Source organism: Gymnoscopelus braueri, assembly GCF_963280865.1.
Source record: "Gymnoscopelus braueri genome assembly, chromosome: 14".
Taxonomy (NCBI): Eukaryota; Metazoa; Chordata; class Actinopteri; order Myctophiformes; family Myctophidae; genus Gymnoscopelus; species Gymnoscopelus braueri.
In genome coordinates this window covers 11,377,498-11,403,787 of record NC_137619.1, presented here as the reverse complement: position 1 = coordinate 11,403,787, position 26,290 = coordinate 11,377,498, and the positions used below count along the sequence as shown (strand labels likewise).

General features: G+C 39.1%; 1 protein-coding gene across 1 annotated transcript in view; it reads right to left on the bottom strand.

Moving 5' to 3' along the window:
- LOC308099849 (uncharacterized protein) overlaps nt 1-26,290 on the bottom strand; it is a 266,481-nt gene that overhangs the window by 223,821 nt on the left and 16,370 nt on the right. The window contains exons 5-9 of the mRNA XM_080448669.1: nt 17,234-17,357; nt 16,208-16,483; nt 14,214-14,294; nt 12,591-12,749; nt 7,753-7,797 (exon numbers count right to left, since the gene is read on the bottom strand). Coding sequence (XP_080304795.1) covers nt 7,753-7,797; nt 12,591-12,749; nt 14,214-14,294; nt 16,208-16,483; nt 17,234-17,357 — 685 coding nt within the window. The remainder of the gene's footprint in view (nt 1-7,752; nt 7,798-12,590; nt 12,750-14,213; nt 14,295-16,207; nt 16,484-17,233; nt 17,358-26,290) is intronic.

Here is a 26,290-nt window from a genome sequence, read left to right as displayed (position 1 = left end):
ACTTAACCCATTAATACCTGGAACGCATCTGTGTCACTTTATATTTCTTTGGCTATTCAAAAATAGCAGATATACAAGCTCATAGCGCGGCACCGAGTGCCGCGCTACGAGCTTGTAGATCTGCTATTTTTGAAAAATTGTGAAAAAATATTTTTTATATTTTTTTCGAAAAACTGTTAGGATTTAGATTTTTTTAAAGAATCGCCTCAGGTCTTAATGGGTTAAGTATGCAGTAGATGAGTGCTGTATTAGTCGAGAGTCGTTTGGAAACCTCTTGGGAATTCAGCTATCCATGTGAATTGTGAATTGCGCAGCATTACCTTGATGTACCAGACACGTTCTCACAGAACGAAGTCAGGCTGAACGAGAGGAAAACAAATTGCTATGCATGTATTGTATCTGAGCATGACATCTGTTTAAAAAATATTGTACAGATTGCCCAAGAATCAATTGCTATTCCTCAGCTAAATCTTCCAGTGCTTTAATAATAGTCGTGGTGATGTGAACACACAAACGGCACAAGAAAACGTTTCAGTTAATGGTCATTACCATTTTTACTGTCAAAAGGAAATGTCTCCAAACACAAGACTGTTTGCTCTGGAGAATGTAGGTCATCATTCTGTTTAAACCAGTCATCAAACTTTCATGAACGTTTTAAATACAATGAATGAAAGATATGCACTGCAAATATCACCCAAAACTAAACTGTGGTATTTTTGGATGTTGAACCACACCGCACATCCCACGACTTTGCATTAGAAGGTATGATACCCCCGTGAACAGTGATGCAAAGTAACTAAGTACATTTACTCAAGTACAATTTTGAGGTACTTTTACTTTACTGGAGTATTTCCAATTGTGAGTACTTTTACTTCTACTCCACTACATCTCAAGAGGCAAATATTGTACTTTTACTCCACGACAATTATTTGAAAACTTTAGTTACTTTTACTAGTTACTTTGCAGATATAAATTATTACATTATAAAACATACATTAACCACTTTAGCCCTATTTTATACCTAGGCTATTTGAAAATACCCGATCTACAAGCTCACAACGCGTCGCATCGCGACGCGTTGTGAGCTTCTAGATTTGCTATTTTCAAACATTTTAGTACTTTTACTTTTGGTACTTTATTGATACATTTACTTAAGTACTTTTTCCACCATTGCCCGTGAAGTTAATGGATAAAAAGGTGGATACAAAAATCCATCTGGATATCATCATAAGAATTCGCCTTTCATAATAATCCACCTAGTCTCAACAGTGTGTTCTGTTCTATGTTTGCGTAAAATAGATCTTGGCAGTGGTTGCGACGATCAGATTAACGCCTGGCGCGCTTCCTTTGAACTGCGTACGCTTTATTCCTAACATCTGCATTATGGATTCGAAAAAGGTTAGATGCAAATGTAAGGTTAAGCATGTTGCAGGATCACAACTGTGATTTAAATCTACGTGTGCATTTTTCGCAGCGTTCTGCAAGATGCTAGCCCTCTGTGAGAGGGTCTGTGTGTGTGTGTGTCTGTCTATTTAATGGTATGTTCAATACTTTTTCAAGTATTTAACTTTCATCTTAATTATAATGGAAGACAATGGGGCTGTGATCGAATTCTTGTGCAAATCTGGAGTAATACATCACACCACTGGTACAATAGACCACTGGTTCTCAAAGTGGGGTCCGGGGACCCCCAGGGGTCCTTGGGGGGGTAGCAGCGGGTCCCCAGCAAAATGAATAAAGCGTCACAATCATTTTAACCCCTGTATCCATATTGCAAATCTTTGGATATATATATTTTTAAAGCAAACATTTTTAACTCAAATCTTTGCTTCTGGGGGTCCCTGGAACAAAATATTTTGAGATGGGGGTCCGCGGCCAAATACATATCATTTTGGGGGTCTGAGGTCCGCATTGGAGCCATGTTGTTCCTATGTGGATCCCGAGATCCACATAATTAGATTTTTTTGGGGTATACAATTTCAACACACCTCTCTCGAACTGTGAAACATTTTTTTTCTCACCCAAGCCTGTAGGCCTAGATCATGTTTTACCCTCAACTTCATTGATTCGGCGTTCAGCACCATAATAGGATTTGATATGAATTCTGTTGTCCAGTAAGTAAATAAAATGTGTCAAGTTATTGATTTGTTGAAGACCTGAAATTAGATTCCAGGTGTAAGTGGGATGAGGCGGTGACTCACAGCAAACCCAGACTGCTCAAATAATAGAGTAGAAAACTAAAGCCATGGCCTCGTCTCTCACGCTATAGAGACCTAGTTCAAAACATCCTCAATTGTAAAGTTAACACAGCAGCACAGCTGCCCATTCTATTTATTTATCTTTTATGTTGACTGTATGCTTCCGCTGTACACAGGTGATGATGTTTGCAGAAGATGCAAGGGATGTTTGTTTAGTGTGCTGAGGCTTCAGGTCATTTTTGCACAGGATTGTCTCGCCCATTTCATCGCCGTCATGCAGAAACCTTGTATATGTCCAAAATCTGTTACTTGTGAGGAAATGGAAAGAAGTAAAAGAGCCTCATGTTCCAGTGGTCCAGTGCAGATATTATTTAGCTCTTTTCATTGGTTAAATATTCATAAAAACCCACAGACAGACTTAACCACTCTCACATGGCATCCCTATATTGGGCATAGGTGGAAAAATTTAAAAGATTTTCAACTTTTTTTCAAGAATAGTGAAAATAGCCAAATTACAAACTTACAACTCACAACTAAAGACCTTTCTGTTTCCTGCTGCCTTTCAAATACCACGATTTTGTAACCCATTTTTTCACCCAGTGCCAATTGCCTATGTAATCCTGGGCGCTACTCTCCCTCTGCCAGCCTAGGGAGAGCCCAGAACTGAGCTCATGCCTCCTTCGATGCACGAGGAGCTACAGTAGCAAGCCGCTTCTTATCACCTGACAGGGGGGAGTGTCCCCGGTAGGACGGTAGCGCGTGGAAGGAACACGTTATTCCAACCAGTTCCTTTCCCCTCCATCAGGCGCCCCGGCTGACCAGGGGGATATTTCCTATGAGTCCAACGCTGTCACACCTACTGCAAGTGTATCTCTGATTACACTTATGTCAATGAGTAGCAAGTCCTTAATCACCTCTCCATTACGAGCACACGCGCACACGCACACACACACACACACACACACACACACACACACACACACACACACACACACACACACACACGCACACACACACACACACACACACACACACATACACATTATAGCTCGAGAGTTCCCTATTGCTAAGTGCCAAAAATCATTACAGATCAATTTAAATAGATTGACTACAGTATGTGATTAATGTAATATGGTGTCATTCATAAGGTGTACAGATCACTGTACTCCTTATTCCTAACTATTCCCTCACATGCTGTATTCTGCCATAACCTCAACGTAACTTTAAACCACTAATCAGACAACTACATTAACCCTGTTATCCATATTTCTTCTTTTTATTTTGCTCACAACATATAGCATTATGACGCATTGTGATATATTGTGATACGTACGCCAAAGAATACATGCATACTACAGTATATGCTACAATAAGTACTGTAGGTTTTTCACCTTTATTTTGAAAGGACAGTCGAGAGAGAGACAGGAAACAGGGTAAGAGTCGGAGAGTGACACAGCAAATCCACGGCCGGGCTTAGGAATCAAACCCTGGACACACTGTCAGGCATCAAAGCCCTATGTGGTACTGGCCACTCTGCCATCGTATACCCTGTATACTGTATGTTTTTATGCACTAAGGAGGGTTTGGTTTTATAAGGAAAAGTTTTTTATGTTAAAATAATTGGAGCTTCAAGTTTATGCAAATATTATTTGCATAAACTTGAAGCATATAGTGTTTGCACCACTATGAAAGATGCAATATGCCGCCTATGTTCTAGGCAAATGATGCGTCATCGATTTCCAGTGAATTGTGGTTTGGTTTCATAAATACTGCATAAGAGAAAGTGGTTTAACATGAGAGTTCATTTTCCAATTAATTTGTTTATTTACATCATCTTGATTGATTGATTGATTAGTCAATCAGACACCTTAACCCATTGATACCTGGAACGCTTCTGTGTCACTTTAGATGCCTTTGGCTATTCAAAAATAGCAGATATACAAGCTCATAGCGCGGCACCGAGTGCCGCGCTATGAACTTGTAGATCTGCTATTTTTGAAAAATCGTGAAAAAAAAATTTTTAGATTTTTTTCCAAAAACTGTTAGGATTTAGATTTTTTTTAAAGAATCGCCTCAGGTCTTAAAGGGTTAAGTTATCAAATATTCTATTGTTATTTATAGCTACCACATGTCCATCATAGTTAATTAGACCGATTTGCATATCACACCTTCCTATCAGCAGGAAATAATGTACAGTGAAGAAAAGGCACCATTGACCTCACTGACCTAATTGCTGATGGGGAGATATTTGTCTTCCTCCCGGTTGCAGCCTGAAACCGCAGCTATAAAATGCCAAGCAGGAGGCGCCAGGCACAGTTAACCTTATCATAAAATGCTCAAAACGTCTGAAGCCAAAAATAAATAATGCAAAGTTTTAAGACTTGCCTGGTGCTGTTTATAGGATTAACCCATTTAGACCCGGAACGCATACTGTGTCATTTTAGATTATTTTTTAGCTATAACCCATTATTTTATACTTTGGGCTATTCAAAAAGAGCAGATATACAAGCTCGTAGATCTGCTATTTTTTTGGGGGTTGAAAAATCGTGAAAATGTGTGCAAATCTTTGAATACATTTTTTAAAGCGAACATTTTAAACTCAAATCTTTGCTTATGGCGATTCTACAAATGTCTTCTAAATCCTAACAGTTTTCTGAAAAAACGTATGTTTCTATGTTTATCATGTCAAGGACCCCCCCCCCCCCCCAAAATGATATGTATTTGGCCACGGACCCCCCCACCCCCTCCCCGCCATCTCAAAATATGTTGTTCCAGGGACCCCCCCCCAGAAGCCAAGATTTGAGTTAATTTTTTTTTGCTTTAAACAATATATATTCAAAGTTTTGCACCAATTTTCATGATTTTTCAAAAATAGCAGATCTACAAGCTCGTGGCTACGAGCTTGTAGATCTGCTATTTTTGAATAGCCAAAGAAATTTAAAAAAATGACACAGACGCGTTCCCGGCTTTAGTGGGTTAATGAAAAGCGAGGAAAGCTAGTTCAGTCTGGTTGTCTTGAATTAGGGTGTTTGTGGCCCTGGTGGAAATATCATCAAACACAATTTGACTTTAACAAACTTATTATGTGGACAGTTACAGAAATAGCACCAAGTCCCATATCCCAGTGCTTGGTCCTATAGGTACAATGATTGAATGCCCATGTAGTGCCTGTTGTGCCTTCCAGGAATTCCGGAGCCGTTTTCCTAAAAACAAAAGTCTAACAGTAGCCCCTGAAAAACGTCCGTAATCCCCAAGACCACATCATGGTAATTAGGCCACTGACCCCAAAAGCCATCTGGTTTTAATAGGCATACCGCCACCTGTTCCGTCATCAGGAATTCAATTCATAGCCAAACGTGGTCTCTCCCCTCAATGTATGAGCATATTCAGCTGTAGCAAATAGCTGTGTAGGCTAGCACACATGTTTTACCTTCATTTACCTAGCATAGACTGGTTGGAGTTCATGCATACTAGGGGTGCAACGGTTAATCAAACGAATCCATTTAATTCATTGTGAGAAATAACCAATTGTAATCAAAAGAAAGAGGAGGGGAAAAAAACTATTTTAATTAGCCCCCCCCCCCGTAGCAGGCCTTGTAGCACAGTGGTTCTCAAACTTTTTCATGTCAAGGACCCCCAAAATGATATGTATTTGGACCCCAATCTCAAAAATATGTTTTCCCAGGGACCCCCAGAAGCAAAGATTTGAGTTATAAATGTTCGCTTTAAAAATGTAATATTCAAAGATTTGCACACATTTTCACGATTTTTCAAAAATAGCAGATCTACAAGCTCATAGTGCGACACTCGGTGCCGCGCTATGAGCCGGTAGATCTGCTATTTTTTGAATAGCCAAAGCATAAGATGTGGATAAAGGGGTTAAAATTATTGTGAGGCTTTATTAACTAATTTTGCTGGGGACCCCCTGCAACCCCCCCCCCCCCCAAGGACCCCTGGGGGTCCCCGGACCCCACTTTGAGAACCACTGTTGTAACAGATCTACAAGCTCACAATCACTATTTACCACCGTTTTACGACACAGTATTAGGGTTTAATTAGAGTAATCGTTTTGGTCAGTAAAAATATATATATATTATAATTACCATTCATATTCAGATTCATATTTTTTTCACTGTGTTGACCACAAACACAGGTGTTTGTTTGTGACTCGTCCGTTTTCCCTCTGATCAATATACTACACACCATTCTGTTCAGTAATTGGTTGCTTTTATACCCACCATTCACATCTACTTGAACATGTCCATTCAGCTGTCCTAGGAGGAGGAAGGCTCATTCCCTTCTTGAACCATAAGCACTTTTTCCCAGTGATGGAGAAACAGGGTTATGGCCCGATTCACTTATCTTGTAAGACCACACTATAGCAAAATGTTACCAATGAAGAAAACTCTATGAACAAGTTGAAGAGATTGACTTGTGCTCTTTTTTTCTTCTGACAACTGCTTTTTTTGCGGTAAATAATACATTCGGCCTGAGAGTACCTAATCTTTTCTCTCAGCAAAAAGGTGTTTTTCGACACATTACATTAGCCGAGCGCAGCCGAAGCCTTGTGCTATTTTCCCATTGAGAGAGACTCCAGTGCAGCAGTTGTTCCTTCTCGTTCTTAACCCCTTCAAGCCGGGAACGCATCTGTGACATTTTTTGATTTATTTGGCTAAAATAAAAAAAATAAAAATTTAAAACATTTTGAAGAAAAAAAAAATTTTTAAAGTGAAAATGTGTGCAAATCTTTGAATATACATATACATTTTAACTCAAATCTTTGCTTCTGGGGGTCCCTGGAACAAAATATTTTGAGATGTGGGGGGGTCCGCGGACAAATACATATCATTTTGGGGGTCCTTGACATGAAAAAGTTTGAGAAACACTGATATTATAGCAAAAAAAGCTAGGATTTAGAAGACATTTGTAGAATCCCCCAGAAGCAAAGATTTGAGTTAGAAATGTTGGCTTTAAAAAACATATACATTCAAAGATTTGCAAAAAAAAAAATAGATTAAAAATAAATAAATAGCAGATCTACAAGCTCGTAGCGCGGCACTCGGTGCCGCGCTACGAGCTTGTATATCTGCTATTTATGAATAGCCCAAAGTATAAAATAATGGGTTATAGCTAAAAAAAAAAGAAAAACACACAGTATGCGTTCTCGGATTGAAGGGGTTAAGGGCAGATAAGAATGGTTGTTTACAGCAGGGAGACGGCTGCTTATTCATTTCCCACATTTATTTTGCATCGCAGCCTAGGGACACTAATAATGGCTTGAATGCTCAATATTCCGAGTCGTGTGTTTTTTTTCCTACCCCTCCGCCTTTTGCTATAAATGTCTTTCTTCTTAACAGATTAGGATTCTTTACATCATTCTCACTGTTTAAATTGGTGGCAGGGACCATTTTTTAGTGCAGCACAGTTAGCACTAAACTTGCCGTATATAAAGATTACACCTGCATAAGTTTGCATCGCAAATCTGTTGCACCTGGAAAAATAGTACCTACAGTATAGTAATAACTGAAGAAGAAATATTGTTCATATGCTGTACCTTGTCTCCTGCGGTCCCCGCTAGTCCTGCTTGTCCAGTGTTTCCCTGTAGAGAACCACACAGTATTTAAAATGGGATTTCAATAATTATTTTTACAAAGAGAAAATATGAATTATATCTAAATGTTGGATCGCTTGTTCTTGCTCAATGGTCGCGTAAGAATACGAATCCTCCAGTGCCATAACTTAACAGTTTACCTGTCTGTAAGTCATGGTACTACAGTGTTTTATTACCACAGGATTTAATAACCTACATGTGATCTAACCCGATCATTCCATCCAGGAGAATCCTGTTAACCCGTTTAGACCTGAGGTCGATTCTACAAAAACGTCTTCAAAATCCTAACCTCCTAATCCTAGGAGTCCTAAATCTCCAAATCCTACAGTAGCAACATTTTAGTAGCAACTAAAATGTTGCTACTTTATATCGGTGGTTCTCAAAACTTTTTCATGTCAAGGACCACCCGAAATTATTATGCATTTGGCCACGGACCCCCATCTCAAAATATGTTGTTCCAGGGACCCCCCAGAAGCAAATATTTGAGTTACAAATGTTCGCTTAAAAAAAATATGTATTCTCGGTGCCGCTACGCGCTACGAGCTTGTAGATCTGCTATTTTTGAATAGCCCAAAGACATCTAAAAAATGACACAGATGCGTTTCCCGGATTGAATGCATTAATGGCAACACTTGACACATAGCACTACTGCACCGTTATGGAATGTTGAGTGTGTATGCGTGTGCAGTGGTTGGCGAGCTTAGCATACAGTCCATTGTTTGTGTTTCGCTGCCCCTATAGCGCTGCTGCGTGTGAGGTCCTCCTGTTGTCCTTGTGCCATCTGTAGCCACTATGTGTTATATAGCACTTCTGTGAGCCATCAATGTGTCACTGCGCCAGTTGCCAAAACAAATTCACTAGCCTACTGTACCAAGTAACATGACCAATTAAAAGTCGTCCTAATTCAGATTACAGTGGTGTAAAGTAACTATGTACATTCACTCAAGTACTGTGCTTAAGTACAATTTTGTGGTATTTTTTTACTTTACTGGAGTATTTCCAATTTTCTGTACTTTTACTTCGACTCCACTACATCTCAGAGGCAAATATTGTTCTTTTACACCACTACAATTATTTGAAAACTTTAGTTACTAGTTACTTTGCAGATATGAATTATTATATTATAAAACATACATTAACCACTTTAGCCCCATTTTATACCTCACAACTCGTCGCATCGCAACGCGTTGTGAGCTTATAGATCTGCTATTTTCAAACCTTTTAGTACTTTTACTTTTGGTACTCTAAGTACATTTTGATGCCAATACTTTTGTACTTTTACTCAAGTCAATTTTGAATTCTGGACTTTTACTTGTAACAGAGTATACTACATTGCGTTATTGATACTTTTACTTAAGTAAAACATTTGAGTACTTTTTCCACCACTGATGTGTGTTGTGTTCGGATGTGAAAGCTGCGATCCACTCCAGGACTTGCTTTAATGAATACAATGTTATTTTAACCAATCTGTACGATAGACTATGTTAATAAAAACATAACTAGCATGTCTGTAGTGGTTGGAGGTGGGTCTCCCTGTTCTTCAATTGAGAAAGTGGGACCCTGGGCATTAGGTAGGACACCTACAGGTTGATAAGTAGTACTCCCTGAAGCTCATACTCGCATCATCTCCCCTGGCCAAGGGGGGGGATTCTCTCTTGAATGAGCGGTAGATGTTTGATCCAGGGTAGTACTAGTACATAAAACTCAAGGATTGCAGCTTTAAGCTTTGTGTTAGAATTAAAAACACAATTGTGCAAAAGCTACATTTGTCAACCCTACAGTATATCGCAGTGGTTCTAAAAGTGGAGTACGGGGGCACCCAGAGGGGTCCTTGCGGGGGGTTCCAGGGGGTCCCCAGCAAAATGAGTTAATATAGCATCAAAATCAGTTTAAACCCCTTTAACCCTAAATGTTTTCAAAATAGCTGGTAGACAAGTTCACAAAGCATCTTGTGAGCTTGTAGATCTGCTATTTTCCAAAAATCTGAAAAAACTATGTATTCTTAATATTTTACCAACAAAAATCTTGTATGGGGGTCCCTGATACAAGGTATTTTCAGAGGGGGTCCGTGGCCAAATACATATCACTTTGGGGGTGATAAAGTTTGAGAACCACTGCTATACAACTTCTCAGTCAGAATTTCGCTTTAAAAATGTAAAAAATAGCAGATCTACAAGCTCGTAGCGCGGCGCTCGGTGCCGCGCTACGAGCTTGTAGATCTGCTATTTTTGAATGGCCAACAACATGTTGTAAAGATACAGTCATGAGAATTGGGGGGGTACAGCGTTCTTTTATTTTACAAGTGAAGGAATGACCGTATCAGTGAAAGATTGCTATTGCCCAGTAACTCGATTCATTCAAACGACTGCTTGGAATATTACAAAGCAAGTTTTAGTTATTACACAAATTAAGTACTATTGGGGAAAAAAACTACGGGTTTCATGAACCATGACAACGATGTTATTTAGAATTGATTATTTTCAATTGAAAACTTTCTTTTCTTTTTCTCACTAAAAATGTATTTAGATAAAAAGTCAATTTATTTTCCAATTATAAATGTGAGCTTAACCAACCCCCAACAGCCTTGGGATGTTGTGGACTGAGATCCAGAGAAATCTGGTTTTGACTAAAGCCTTCATTCTTCACGTTCATAGATGGAAGTAGGGCCTGTCACGATTACAAATTTAAGTTGACGATTAATTGTCACACAAATAATTGCGATTAACAATTTAGTTGTGTTTTTTTGGCATTGAAACATTGGACCATAATACAATTTTAATTTCTGTTTGGTCTTTTATTTGCTTCATAATCACAAATTGTACAGGCCAGATATGACAAATTAAATGACTTAAATATACAAAGGAATTACTGACACATTTCATAATTTTATACTTAAAAAAAAAGTTTGAAAAAATAGCAGAAATAGCTGATCTACAAGCACGTGACGTGTTGTATGCTTGTAGATCTGCTATTTCTGCTATCTGCTATTTCTGCTATCTGCTATTTCTGCTATTTTTTGTATGAACATAATTAACATTTTCATGGAAACGATGATTATGACGATCATTATGACGATCATGCAAAATAATTGCAATTATCTCAAATAATTGCGATTATCTCGACGATTATGTAATAATTGTGACAGGCCTAGATGGAAGTCAGAAGGGATAAATAGGCCCGGACCGCTGCCGTAGCGGTCCGGGCACCCGCGCGTCGCGGGTTCGAGTCCCGATCCCGATGGCCTTTCCCGCGTGTCACTCCCCATCTCTCTCTCTCCCCGTTTCCTGTCAGTATACTGTCCTATCTCTAATAAAAAGGCATAAAAAGCCAAAAATAAATCAACATAATTAAACAAAATACTAGGTAGGAACCTAATCTTTCAGTCTACATTTTTGTCTAGCATTAGGGCAAACAGATCTTCCCACAAGTGCCTAGTTCCACAACTTCCCAACGTTTTGCGTGAGACATTTCACGAGACCCATTCCCCATAGACATGCACGTGCACACATAGACATGAAAGGGGGCTTCAGCCCCTGCCCTTTTACCCGTCGGCAAAAAAGTGCCCTCTCCAGACAATTTTTTTTTTTTTTTTTTTTTACCCAAAAATATATTTCAACTGCCCCTTGCGGCCTATCGGTAAAGCTGACGGAAATGTCAGTGGATGTGTTGGATGCAGCTCAAAGTGAACTTTCCTCAGGTATCTAGTTTGTCGCCGTACGACCTTCCTAGCCCGTGTTATTAAAGAAAAACGGGCGACAAATGACCAAAACTCAATCGAAAATCGCGATCGAAAACCGGCGAAAGTGGCCGTTTTCAAGTTGTTTTGGCCATTATCTCTGGAACAGAAGGTCCAATCTGCTCAGTTCAAAGCTCGTTGAGTGCGTGACTTTGAGGACATTAAGCACGTTATGATACTGTTTCGGGTTTTTGGGCCTACAAGTATGGTAATTGTTCGTAAAGTCCAATAGGTGCCCTTGAGAAATTCCAGCCTCTGCCTCTCCAAATCCTTCTGCACGTCCCTGCCCATAGATTATGCATATACGGCCTTTGGTTGGCTTCCAAGGGAAGTAATTATTGGCATAAATGTGCTTTAACCCATTAAGACCGGGAAAGAAGCTTGTAGATCTGTAATTTTTTTGAAAAATCGTGAACATTTGTGCAAATCTTTTAATATATATATATATATATATTTTAGGCGAACATTTTGTACTCCAATATTTGCTTCTGGGGGGTCCCTGGAACAAAATATTTTGGTGGCCATATACATATCATTGTTGGGGGTCCTTGACATGAAAAGGTTTGAGAACCACTGATATTATAGCAACATCAGTCTTTTCAAAAAAACTGTTTTTTTTCTACATTTGTAGAATCCCCAGAAGCAAAGATTTGAGTAAAAGAATGCTTTAAAAAATATAAATATTGTATATATTATAAATATATATATTATTATTTAATATATATATATTTATTACTATATATATAATATATAATATAAAAATGTTCGCTTTAAAACATATTTGTATTCACAAAATGTTCACGTTTTTTCAAAAACAGATCTCTACGAGCTCGTAGATCTGCTATTTTTGAATAGCCCAAAGAAATCTTAAAATGACACGGTAGGCTATGCGTTCCCGGTCTTAATGGGTTAAACTGGCCGTTTAGTGCCTGCGCGGGATCAGTTTCGGCGTATATATATCCGAGCTACAATGGTTCAATTAGAGTGCACACACAATACATTTCCATCCATTTGGGTATACTTTATTGGATGGGGATTTTTTTACCTCTTCAGCAGCCGAACACGTCGGACATCCATCAGCGGACTGCGAGGTCGGCATGGACAGCATCTGTGGAAGCCGGCCGACACCTCGGGGGGGAGGGGGGGTCCCATCAACCACCGGGGGAGGGGAGGGAGACCCATCTAACGGCGTCTTGGGTTCGCCCTGGATCAATACGGAGAGACTTCATCACTCAAGACACTTCACTCTTTGTGCTAAATGGCAAAAGATGAAGCCAGTTATGTTCTTGGGGGTATGTCGTACATCACACCCGTTGTCAACGTCAGTTTTCCCCCGGCGACCGCCACCAGGGGGTCGGAATAATGGACCCTTACGGGTCCTGTTATGAGAGCTCTGAGAGTGAACGAATGGAACCGAAATGGACCCCATATAACCGCTGAGGGTTTTACAGTGTATTATTAATGGGTAATAGATTGGTGTCCCCGAGATAAGAAATAAATAAATGGTATCAAATGGGCATCCATGGACCTAATGCAGTGTTTCCCAAACAGTGGGTCGTGGACCCATTTTTATGGGTCGCAAGTTTTCATTTCCTACATAAAAATGGAAGAAAAATAAAAAAATAAAAATAAATAGAAATGTTTTCAAAATAAATACATTAAAAAATCTGAATTTTTCATATATATTTGCTTAATAATTCCAATTCATACATAAATATAATATTAAAGAAATTCCATAAAAAAATACGTACACAAAAAACATAATAATAGCCTAATTACAAGCTTACAACACGTCGTGATACGACGTGTTGCAAGCTTGTAGATCTGCTATTTTCACTAGTTTGGGTCCCGGGGGAGACATCAAATTTCTCTTTTGGGTCTCGAGCTAGAACGTCTGGGAACCACTGGCCTAATGCATAACAAACTGGGGGGTCCTTGAAATGAAAAAGGTTGAGAATCAAATCACTGACATACATTGAGCACTAGTGTATGTATTCATGATAGGTCAGACCAGAGGCAGACCAAAGTGAAATACACTGGTTGCAGTGCAGCTCCTGGGGCCGTCGTCCACCATTTTGATGACAACTCAAGGTTATGATGATACCCTTGGAGTAATTCAACACTGCCATGACACTATGCTTATGGGGGCATAATGTACAACAATCAGAGGTCAAAGGTGACATCTCCTATTGAAGTGACTGTAACATTATAGCCCTTATTGATTTGTGGGAGCAAGATGCTTTTCTCGATCTATGTTTGTACCTTAGAACTGAATGTAAAGATACAACGTCATGCAAACTCCCCCTAAATAATTTAGTCCCCTTTGGTTGTTTTGTGGTATTTGTTACTGTGCATTCGCACATAAGTGAAATTTGTCCAATGCATTTAACCCATCCTAATTATTAGGAGCAGTGGGTGCCATTAATAAGACACCCAGGGAGCAGTGAGGGGTTTGTCTTGCTCAGGGACACTTCAACTGGGCCAGGGGTGAACCAGCAACCTTCTGATTACCAGACTGCCTAGTCTCTACCCATTCAGCTGCCACCCCAGAAAAAAAAGTATTTTCCTTGATTAGAAGGCTGTGGGCACCTTTTACCTGTTACTTATTTAATAATGACCTAACATCTAAAAATACATGTCTAAATGACAGTGTCACATCATGTTTTACCTTAGGTTCCAGGAGTTCAACGCAGTTTTCCATTTCAGCCATATAAGGGTCACAGTAGATCAGAATCTGTGTAAGTTCGATCTGCAAAGAAGAACCATTGTTAAAGACGGGGTGCCGTGATTTTCAGTGTTTTTTCCCCCCCCTAAAACATAATCATCAGGTATTATGGTTATACTAGGAGGAAGATTTTTTTTTCAAAAGTGTACAGAAAGTGTTAAAATTATGTTTTTATGTGGACACGGATAGAAAGTTCATTAAGTATACCTGGTTCTCACCTTAGCACCTCCTCCACCACCTTAGCACCACCCACCTGTCCTAGTCCCTCCTCCTCCTCATGCCCACACCTGTTGTGTTATGATAATGAGGGGGAGGGTATAATTTTACTGTGTCATTAAAGTGCTGTTTTTCTATTGGCACGTTTGACCCTCAAGGTTTCAGCCTCCAGGAAGAAACTCAAAATAGTCAGAGAAGACATAAAACACCATAAAAACACCACCAGGGGGCTTAATGAAGTTCTATCAACCTCATAGACACATGAAAGACAAAAAAAGTGCAAAACCATGGCACCACGTCTTTAAACCAACAGGGCATCTGTATCAAACTGTAATTCCCTCTCATCTCATCAAACTCACCTACAAGCTTATACTGTATAAAATCCCTTGCTGTTCTTTGTTTCTGACAGTTTATTTGAGGCCATTGGTAACAACTGGAGATTCAGCATGAAACACAACAGAAGTATTTCCGTCATGGAAAGCACCTCAAGACTTTACCATGAAATGATTGTGCTCCAGTCCCACTGAAGCCGAATGCTTTCATTTCAAAACCATAAAGATGCTGTTTTCACAAAGTAAAGCCTCGTTTATGATTCGGCAACAAATGTCGTGCGGTGCCTTGCTCGACAAAATAAATAACACATTTTAAACTGAAAAAGAGCATTGAAACTTTCTTCAGCTGAAAATACGTTATCGTTATAGCCTTGCTCAGCCATCTATAAGAGGGTTGGCTTGAGCGTGCGTGCGTGCGTCTGTACAGTATGTGTGTGTGTCTGGAGCTAATCTTCAAATGTCTTGTGCACACTGCCAGTAGGCCACAGAAGTATACCTCCACTTTTCTTTTCACATTTTGAAATATTAACCTTAAATGTTATAATGGCAGTCAATGGGGACTCGGCTTGGGCTGAAACCTTGCCCAGACACAGAGTCCATACGTCACAGATGTCTGACGTCACAGGCTGGCCACATGAAGTCTGAGAACCACACTGGAGCCACTGGAGTCATTTTGGGGGTGAACTATCCCTTTAAAACCACTAAAACCCTACAACCTATACTTAGCTGACTGGAGTTCCTCGGGGCTTCATACCAGGTCTGCTTGTATTTCCCTCTACACCTTGATCTCTAATATATAAGCTCACAACGAGAGCTTTTGGATTGGCTATTTTTGCTGAGTGTTCTCAGCGAAAAGTACAGAAAGAATTCACCAGAGCCAGTGTAGCAAATGTGAGCCATCCTACTTTAAAAAAATGTATTTAAAATAAATCAAATGTCATCAAAAATCTCCTCAGAATAGGGACGCTAGGGGTGCATGTGGTCAATAGGGCTGTCAAACGAATATTCGATATTCGAATATTATTTGAATATTGGGAAAATATGTATATTCGAATATGAAAATTAATATTCAAATTTAAAAAGATGAAAACGTTTTTGTTTGTTTTTTGACAGGGACAATACAAAAAACAATGTATGAAGTTATAAAAACAAACAAACAAAATATATGTTTTATTGGATCCGGGCACTCGATACATTGTTTTTTGGTACTGTTTCTGACACAAAAAAAATTAAATAAAAATTAAATAAAAAAAAATAAAAAAATGTAATATATTTTTTTATAATAATAATATTCGAATATATTCGAATATCTGCACATTTTTAAGACCAATATTCGAATATCATTTCTGAGGAAAGTTGACAGCCCTAATGTGGTTAAGCCCCACTTACGTCCACAGGCCGCCCATCCTCCACCCGGGTGGTGATGAGGGTCCGTCCGGAGGGGTCGATGCTGTCCTTCTCCTCCGTCAGCCTGCGCTCCACCAGCTTGCAGTCCACGTAGATGGAGACCATGCTGCTCTGGACGGAGAGGCCGAACTTGTGCCACTGGCGGTCGAACAGGACGTGGAGGTCGCGGCTCTTGAACGTGAAGTGGAGGCTGTTCTTCGAGAGGCCGTGGGCGGAGAACTCCACCGTCTTCTTGGCACCGTCTACGACGACGGACGCCTAATAAGGAGGAGGTGAGGAAAGGATTCAAACAAAAAGGGCTTTTTTTTCCACCAGCAACACAGACTTAACCCTCTTTAAGACCTGGGACGCATCTGTGTCATTTTTTGATTTGAGCTAAAAATAGTTATTTTACACTTTGGCTATTCAAAAATAGCAGATATACAAGCTCATAGCGCGGCACCGAGTGCCGCGCTACGAGCTTGTAGATCTGCTATTTTTGAAAAATCATGAAAATGTGTGCAAATCTTTGAATATAGATATTTTTAAAGCGAACATTTTTAACTCAAATATTTGCTTCTGGGGGGTCCCCTGGAACAACATATTTTGAGATGGGGGTCCGCGGCCAAATACATATCATTTTGGGGTTCCTTGACATGAAAAAGTTTGAGCACCACTGATATAGAAACATACGTTTTTCAGAAAACTGTTGAGATTTAGAAGACATTTGTAGAATCGGCTTCAGGTCTTAATGGGTTAATAACGTTTATTTTATACGTGTTCTTCGATTTTAACCACTTTCACCCTGGCGGCCCTATTTTGGGCATGTCATTGTAGGGGGTTAAAAAAAAGGAGTTAACATAATTTTTTCAACAATTTCCACATTTTCAAATATAGCGGAAATAGCCAATTTACAAGGTCACATCGCGACACGTTGTGATCTTGTAGATCTGCTTTTTTTTGTTTTGCTATTCATTGTACAACAACGTATATAGGGGCTTAAGTGGTTAAAGTGTTCTGTAAGCCCACCTGAGTACCTCCTGAGTGGTCAAATATCTGCCAAAGGAACCATCTGTCCTTTTTCGTTGTTCTCCTCATCCGGAAGGTGGCCACCAGGGAGTATTCGTTTGAGATTCCGTTTGGAAAAACCAATCTAGGAAGAAAAAAAAGAAGATCAAACCGCAGTGTCAGAAAATGATTCAATTTAAATTTTAATCTCATTTAAATAGTGAATTCAATATGTCCTAGTGCACTGAATAAATTCAAGTTTTACCTTAACCCGTTTAGACCGGGTCATTTTTTAGGTTTCTTTGGGCTATTCAAAAAAATAGCAGATCTACAAGCTCATAGCGCTGCACCGAGTGCCGCGCTATGAGCTATGAGATCTGCTATTTCATGTTTTGAAAAATTGTGAAAATTTGTGCAAATCTTTTAAGATATATATATTTTTAAAGCTAACATTTGTAAAAAAAAATTTGTTCCAGGGACCCCCCAGAAGCAAAGATTTGAGTTACAAATGTTCGCTTTAAAAAAAATATATATATTCAAAGATTTGCCCAACTTTTGTCGTTTTTTCAAAAAAATAGCAGATCTACAAGCTCATAGCGCGGCACTCGGTGCCGCGCTATGAGCTTGTATATCTGATATTTTTGAATAGCCCAAAGAAATCTAAAAATGACATCGATGCGTTCCCGGTCTTAAAGGGTTAAGAGTCAAGAGTGAGCTTTTATATATATCCCCATGGCAACATCAACCACAAGCTTTGTTTGAGCCGTGGGTATAGCTTTTAGTGTCTGAACAATAAACACAAGCCAATCAACCTTCAATGAATCGATAAAAGTATTTCATTATGCCCGCACAAAAGACACACACACATAAATAAACCTTTTGATTTAATGACAAAGGTGATTCCATCGAACGTCATTAATTTCATACCGACCTCTTCAGCGTCGTAACAGTAATGGGTGCAAAATCAATGAAGTCGACCGTATATAGCTCAAGAATTAGCATACGTCAAATTCATAGAGTGCAACAGACTCTCAGTCTCATTGCAACCTCTCAACCCCGTTCTTTCATACTATTTTGTAAGAAATGTTTTACTTTTTACTTTTAAAAAAGGCGCTTAACCCATTAAGACCCGGGGGAAAAGCATCTGTCGTTTTAGATTTTATACTTTGGCTATTCAAAAATGGCAGATATACAAGCTCATAGCGCTCGGTGCATAATTTGTGCTAATCTTTGAATATATATATTTTTTGGTGAAGCGAACATTTTTAACTCAAATCTTTGCTTCTGGGGATTCTACAAATGTCTTCTAAATCCTAACAGTTTTTTTGGAAAAATATTATGTGTCTATATCAGTGGTTCAATTTGAGTAAAAAAATTTACTGTAGCTTTAAAAATATATAAATATATATTCAAAGATTTGCAAAAAAAATGACGATTTTTCAAAAAATTGCAGATCTACAAGCTCAGTGCCGCGCTGTGAACATGCATATCTGCTACTTTTTTTAATAGCCAAAGAAATATGAAGATGACACAGATGCGTTCCCGGTCTTAATGGGTTAATTGGCTGGAACTTAAGATCCTGATGATATTTTACATTAAAGCATTTGCAGCCAAAAAGTGAAACCGCCATAAACATAATAAATCAAGTTCAGTGTAAAAAAATAATAATGATAAGGTCACTGAGAAGCCAGCACACACTGCCTGGGGGAAGGAGAAAGAGGGAGGGGGGGGGGGGGGGAGAGAGAGAGAGAGAGAGAGAGAGAGAGCCCTCAGACAGTTCGGAAATGAGTTTTGTTCCCAATAGATCATCCCCCTGTTCTCTCCGAGCTTGATATCCTCCCAGATTGTATGTGTCTTGAATTATTTGAAACCGGCAGGAAAAGGTACACAACCTACGATGATAAATACGCCAAGTTAAAGCTCCTGAAAAATCAAATGCTTTTATGAAAAGCAGAGAACCGGTTGGGAAGGCTATTCGTACGTAGCCCCCAAGGGGGCTAAATGGCTATTTCAGCCGCAATCCAATAGGAAGAGTGGCAACGCTATTTGTTAAACTGATTCATGTAAAAGATTCAACGTGAAACATTTCCGAGCTGTCTATGCATATAACATCAGGCAATAAATGTGTAACGCAAACCTCATAAATAATAAGTGCCAAGAAATAAAATGTAAGATGTTTTTTGTTTTTTTTAACCCATTAAGACCGGGAACGCATCTGTGTCATTTTAAGGTTTATTTAGGCTATTCAAAAATAGCAGATATACAAGCTCGTAGCGCGGCACCGAGTGCCGCGCTACGAGCTTGTAGATCTGCTATTTTTGAAAAATCGTGAAAATGTGTGGAAATATTTTAATATATATTTCTTAAAGCGAACATTTGTAGCTCAAATCTTTGCTTCTGGGGGTCCCTGGAACACACTATTTTGAAATAGGGGTCTACGGCCAAATACATATCATTTTGGGGGTCCTTGAAATGGGATTAGGATTTAGAAGACATTTTGTAGAATCGGTCTCAGACCTTAATGTGTTAAAGGAGATCTCCAAGGGGCTGAGTAGTAACTGAAAGATCATGATAAGTTTGAATGGATATAATCCAGCGGAGGTATTTTGCCGGATGCTATAAATATGCGCTGTGCTATGGCAGGCTCCTGGACTCCAACGGCAACGTTCACAGGGTTCAAAAACAAGTATGCTCTCATTTCAAAACACAGTGTGCCATGCTTGATCCCTGGGGGGTGCCGGGGGGCAAAGTTCTCGACCCTGTCTTGACAGCTATCCGTGCCTAAAAACACACACGCAATCGGCAGGTGGATTTTGTTTTGAACGCTGTTTTTCCTGACTTTTTGCAAGAGAACAAACTCCCACTCAGTACACTTACTGTAACTCGTGGCAGTCGCTGACATTCTGAATGCCAGAGATCAGAATCCAAGATAGTTTTACCTTTTATACAACAGCCTGTCAGCCAAATAAAAAGAAACAGAGAGAGCTAAAACAGAAATACAGTGTAGCCTATCTAATTTAGGTTCATCATTCGTACGATATAACTTAGATTGGACAATCTAAGGTTATTATGTAAGATCTAAAACTATCTAAGATGCGACCACTTCCGATGCAGTAGGGATTAAAGTTACAGTAGAAACATCCCATTACCACATACAGTCAATTTCCCACAAATACTGTATAAGCATGAACAGAACAATAATATAAAAAAAAGGTCTTTCTTTACTGTCCAGGCAACTGACCGAGTGCCTTGGACCCAGCATACCAACATTAAACTTGAGTTAAACAATGCCGTCACACATTTTCTTTTGTCTTATAACGTAATATAAGATAATTTCACTATTTCTGACCATTTTCGTTCCATTTCCTGAAAAATAAAAGTTCCACCCGAGGTTTCCATACGATATGCAATGGCCATTGCCTGTGAACATATTCCTCTCGATAGCGTACAAACCAAAGCAAAAACCAGCCTTGTTAGGCAGAGCGTCTTCTTCTATTATCAAAATGCATGACCGACTATGATATGGTCGATGTCAGGCTGAAACCTTGTATGTCCAAAACTGTTACTATTCAGAAAATGAAGGAGAGAACAACAAAACGTGTTCCAAATGGATCCACAGTAGCTATTATTTAGTCACAAGCTCTTCTTAACACTTTCATTGGTTAAATATGTATACAACCCACAGACACACTAAGCCACTTTAAACTTGGTGTCCCTATTTTGGGCGCACACGAAGGCACATGTGAAGATTCTTCAAAAATATCTAAAATAGCAGGTCTACAAGCTCACAATGCATTGCGATGTCAAATGTTGTGAGCTTGTAGATCGGTTATTTTTGCTACTTGTGTGTGACACTGTCATACGGCGAAATATTAAGCATTAAGTATAAGCAAAAAGTTGAAATATGGAGAGATTTCTGCCCGACAGCAATGATATCACAGAAATCACCACAAAGATTAAGCCCTATTTGATACTTGTGCTATTCGAAAAAAGCTAATATGTGTATCAGTAAGCCCAATAAGTCAGATAATAAGAATGTAAAATGTTTTATAAGTCTGAATCTGCACCCAGAATCGCAGATACTGTATAGCAGGTGTGAGGTAAACCCTACTGGAAACTTCTATTGCAATATCGGTCAAATCAGTTCGAGTTCCATTAAGACCTGAGACCGATTCTACGTTTTCTGAAAAACCTATGTTTCTATATCAGTGGTTCTCAAACTTTTTGAACCCCGAAATTATATGGATTTGGTTGCGGACCCCCATCTCAAAATATGTTGTTCCAGGGACCCCCAAAAGCAAAGATTTGAGTAATGAAAGTTTGCTTAAAAATTATATATATTCAAAGGTTTGCACAAATGTTTCACTTTTTTTCAAAAATAGCAGATCTACAAGCTCATAGCGCGGCACTCGGTGCCGCGCTATGAGCTTGTATATCTGCTGTTTTTGAACAGCCAAAGAAACCTAAAAATGACACAGATGCTTTCCCGCTCTTAATGGGTTAATCCGTAATCGGCCAAAATGTCAATATCGTGCATCCCTAGAAAGCTACCAACTGCCAGCATATCAGCTCATAGTTTATCGTAAAGCAAGCCGACCTCCGGACCGATACGAGTGCGTTTTCTAATGAGAAAGACGCTGGCCTTATGAACGTGGACGATAAGAAAGGGAAACCAACTAAAAGTGCAAGCACTTCCAGACTTGAGTTTCCAGAGATGAATAAGTGGGGGTTGCACAATAGGAGAATACTAAGTCAGATACGTTGCTTGCAGTGAAGCCCCACAACACTAATCTCCTGATGCAGCACTAATACACCTTTAACCCGTTCAAACCGGGAACGCATCTGCGTAACCACTTTAACTATTATTTTATACTTTGGCTATTCAAAAATAGCAGATATACAAGCTCGTAGCGCGGCACCGAGTGCCGCGCTACGAGCTTGTAGATCTGCAATTTCTTTTTTTTAATCGTGAAAATGTGTGCAAATCTTTGAATATTAATTTATATATTTTATTATATTATATTATATTATATTAATTTATATACAACATATTTTGAGATGAAGGTCCACGGCCAAATACATATCATTTTGGGGGTCCTTGACATGAGAAAGTTTGAGAACCACTGATATTATAGCAACATAAGTTTTTTTTTATTATTATTATTAGGATTTAGAAGACATTTGTAGAATCCCCCAGAAGCAAAGATATGAGTTAAAAATCTTCGCTTTAAAAAAAATATATATATTCAAAGATTTGCACACATTTTCAATAAAAAAAAAAAAAGCAGATCTACAAGCTCGTAGCGCGGCACTCGGTGACGCGCTACGAGCTTGTAGATCTGCTATTTTTTGAATAGCCCAAAATAAATCTTGAAAATGACACAGATGCGTTCCTGGTCTTAATGGGTTAAAACCACAGATGGAGAAACAAATAACACAAAAGTATCCCAGAGTCTCCACTGCCTCAGCAGAATTTTGCTCGATCCAAACGCTCCCTTTACACTGTGTATTAACGGTTATCTTAAGACACGTACTATCTGACTTTGAGCTTATGCTGCAGTATAAAAAACTACTGCGTCCGCAAAGCTTTGTAAATCCTGTCACCATGAAACGCATCAGATGGCGCTCAGTAGACATGTATGTTGCGTGAATGCTGCTCCATTTCTAATCCAACACAATACCAATGGAAATTAACAACTTAAACCCCTAGCATCCCTATTCTGGGGACAATTATTTTGGCAAAGATAGCCAATGTACAAGATCAAAACACATTGCGTTGCAAGCGCGTTTTGACCTTGTAGATCGGTTATTTTCAGTGGTGGAAAAAGTGCAACATTTCTTTACTTAAGTAGAAGTATTATACTGCAATGTAGAAATACTCTGTTACAAGTATAAGTCCGGAATTCAAAAAGTATTGGCATCAAAATGTACTTAAAGTACCAAAAGTAAAAGTACTCATTATGCAAAATGTCCCATTTCAAGTTTTCATATGTATACAAATCTTTTGAAAATAGCCGATCTATGCGACGCATTGTGAGCTTGTAGATCGGCTATTTTGAAATGGCCGAAATATATAGGGCTGAAGTGGTTAATGCATGTTTCGTAAAAATAATCAAATAAAAATCTACAAAGTAACTAGTAACTAAAGTTGTCAAATAATTGTAGTGGAGAGTAGTAAAAGTACAATATTTGCCTCTGAGATGTAGTGGAGTAGAAGTAAAAGTATTGGAAATTGGAAATACTCAACTAAAGTACAAATACCTCAAAATTGTACTTAAGTACAGGTGCTTGAGTACATGTACTTAGTTACATTCCACCACTGGTTATTTTTCGGCATAGAGATTTGATGTAGAGGGAAAAAATGAGGGGGCCCAGTGCAGTATAGACTCTGATCAATGAAGTATATAGGGTCTAAAGTGGTTAAAATACTTTCAAAGTCATTTGTGTTGACGTGTTTTCAACTCCATTGTCAATCATGTTTTGTTGTATTTATCCTTGTGCAACACAACTCACATTAAGGGAACAATGCAAGGTACCCATGTGTGGTTACTTGCTAACGCCTTTTCGAATGGAATGAATGGAGAAGCCACTGTTCCGCTGCCAAAGTCTTGAAATAAACAATCCATTGGGTATACTGCAAATTGTATTATTGTTTTAACATCTTGCCGAAAAAACAAAATGAGAAGAATACATTTTGCAATTTCTCTGAGAGTAACAAGATTTATGTGGATCTTAGAGATAAATGTTTAATGCCGCGTGTCAATACAACGCGGATAAATCGGTATCTGCATGGGATCTCGATACGTCGAGACACAAGGTAATGCAAGGTTAAAAGCGTCCCCAAAATAATGTCTGCAGGGATAGACGGATACGGCAATTTATTGCTGTAATAAACAGAGAAAGTTCCAATGAAAGATATCCTGGGTACACTTCCATCTGAAACAAGTTCCGAGTGAGCGGAGGCCTCTTAGAGCGGTGTCATAATACATATTGTGCCAAGGAGGTGACAGAACATTAGCCAGATGTAGAAAGTCGAGCATCTCTACGTACATCTTAACCCATTAAGACCTGGAACTGTATCATTTTTAGATTTGAGCTAAAAAGCATTATTTTACACTTTGGGCTATTCAAAAATAGCAGATATACAAGCTCATATCGCGGCACCGAGTGCCGCGATATGAGCTTGTAGATCTGCTATTTATGAAAAATCGTGAAAATGTGTGCAAATCTTTGAATACATATATTTTTAAAGCGAACATTTTTAACTCAAATCTTTGCTTCTGGGGGGTCCCTGGAACAACATATTTTGATGGGGGTCCACAGCCAAATACATATCATATTGGGGGTCCTTGACATGAAAAATATTGAGCACCACTGATATAGAAACATACGTTTTTCAGAAAACTGTTGGGATTTAGGAGACATGTAGAATCGGCTTCAGGTCTCAATGGGTTAAGAGTAAAGTGAGAGACGTTTCAGAAGGCTGTTGGAAGGGGGCAAGAGGGGGCCCCTCACTCCAGGCCTTCCGTTCCCTCCCCCCCAGCTGACATGCAATATCGTCTGTTAAAGCACTCAGATAATTGGATATGAGGGGGATCGCACTCTCTCTCTCTCTCTCTCTCTCTCTCTCTCCTGTAATCGCCTCGCCGTCAGCAGTGTCCTTTGAGCAACCAACAGCTCCTTGGTCATGCGGGCCAGCCCAGACAGCGGTATACTAAGGCAGTGGAAGTGGAGTAGGTGCCCGTTACTGCCGTACATCTGGGACTGGGCTTGAGTGAATAGGGAAATAAATCACTAATCATTTGACCCCGAGATATTTCCCTCCACTAACCAGAGCAGAGAAGGGGACACCGCCATTTACAGTTTTTGCGTGTTACACAATTACACTAATAACATCCTCCCTCGCTTCCTTTATATATATATAGCACCTTTTATACGACGCGCTCTACTATTCTCATTACTGTACTTTTCCACCCATTCACACACACATTCACACACACACCGATGGTGGAGGCAACCATGCAAGGTACCAACCTGCTGATTGGGAGCAGTTAGGGGTTCAGTGTAGGGATGTTCGATATTATCGGCCTCCCGATATTATCGGGCGTTATTGGCATAAAAATGTAATATTGGAAAAGATCGGTATCGTTTTTTTGGGGGGGGAAAAAACAACTTTTTAATAGAGTTCTTACTGTATGGTGTGTGTGATATGAAATGTGAGCTTAACATAATCACAGTAATCCTTAATCATATTCCATCATATTCAAGGGCTTTTGCAGGGAAATGAGACAGACTGCAGTCACTTTCAAATTAGAGCACTGCAGAGGGCAGGCGTCTGTGTCCAGCTGATGCTCGTTGACGCTCGTTAATGTTATAGGCATGGAAGGCAATTATGCTTCTGCACTGTCAAATAGGCCAACATCTAATCTAAGATTAGTGGAACTCATTCAAATGACCCGGGACTCACTTTATTGAAAACCTAACAACATCACTGTATTAGATTCATTAGATATTATATTGATATTATAGCTATTTTATTTTAATAGATATCTGATGTTGTGACCTGACAATTAGTTGACTTACGGTGAAAAAGACCCCATATATCGGTATCGGTTGATATCGGAAATTAGGAGTTGGACAATGTATCATAGATCAAGGTGTTCATGTCACAGTTCCAGGTGACCAGTGGTGGAAAGTAATTAAGTACATTTACTTAAGTACTGTACTTAAGTACAATTTTGAGGTATTTGTACTTTACTTGAGTATTTCCAATTTCCAATACTTTTACTTCTACTCCACTACATCTCAGAGGCAAATATTGTACTTTTACTCCACTACATTTACTTGAAAACTTTAGTTACTAGTTACTTTTCAGATATAAACTATGATATTATAAAACATACATTAACCACTTTAGCCCTATTTTATACATAGCGGCTATTTGAAAATAGCCGATCTACAAGCTCACAACGCGTCGCATCGCGACGCGTTGTGGGCTTGTAGATCTGCTATTTTCAAATATTTAGTAATTTTACTTTTGGTACTTTAAGTACATTTTGATGCCAATACTTTTGTACT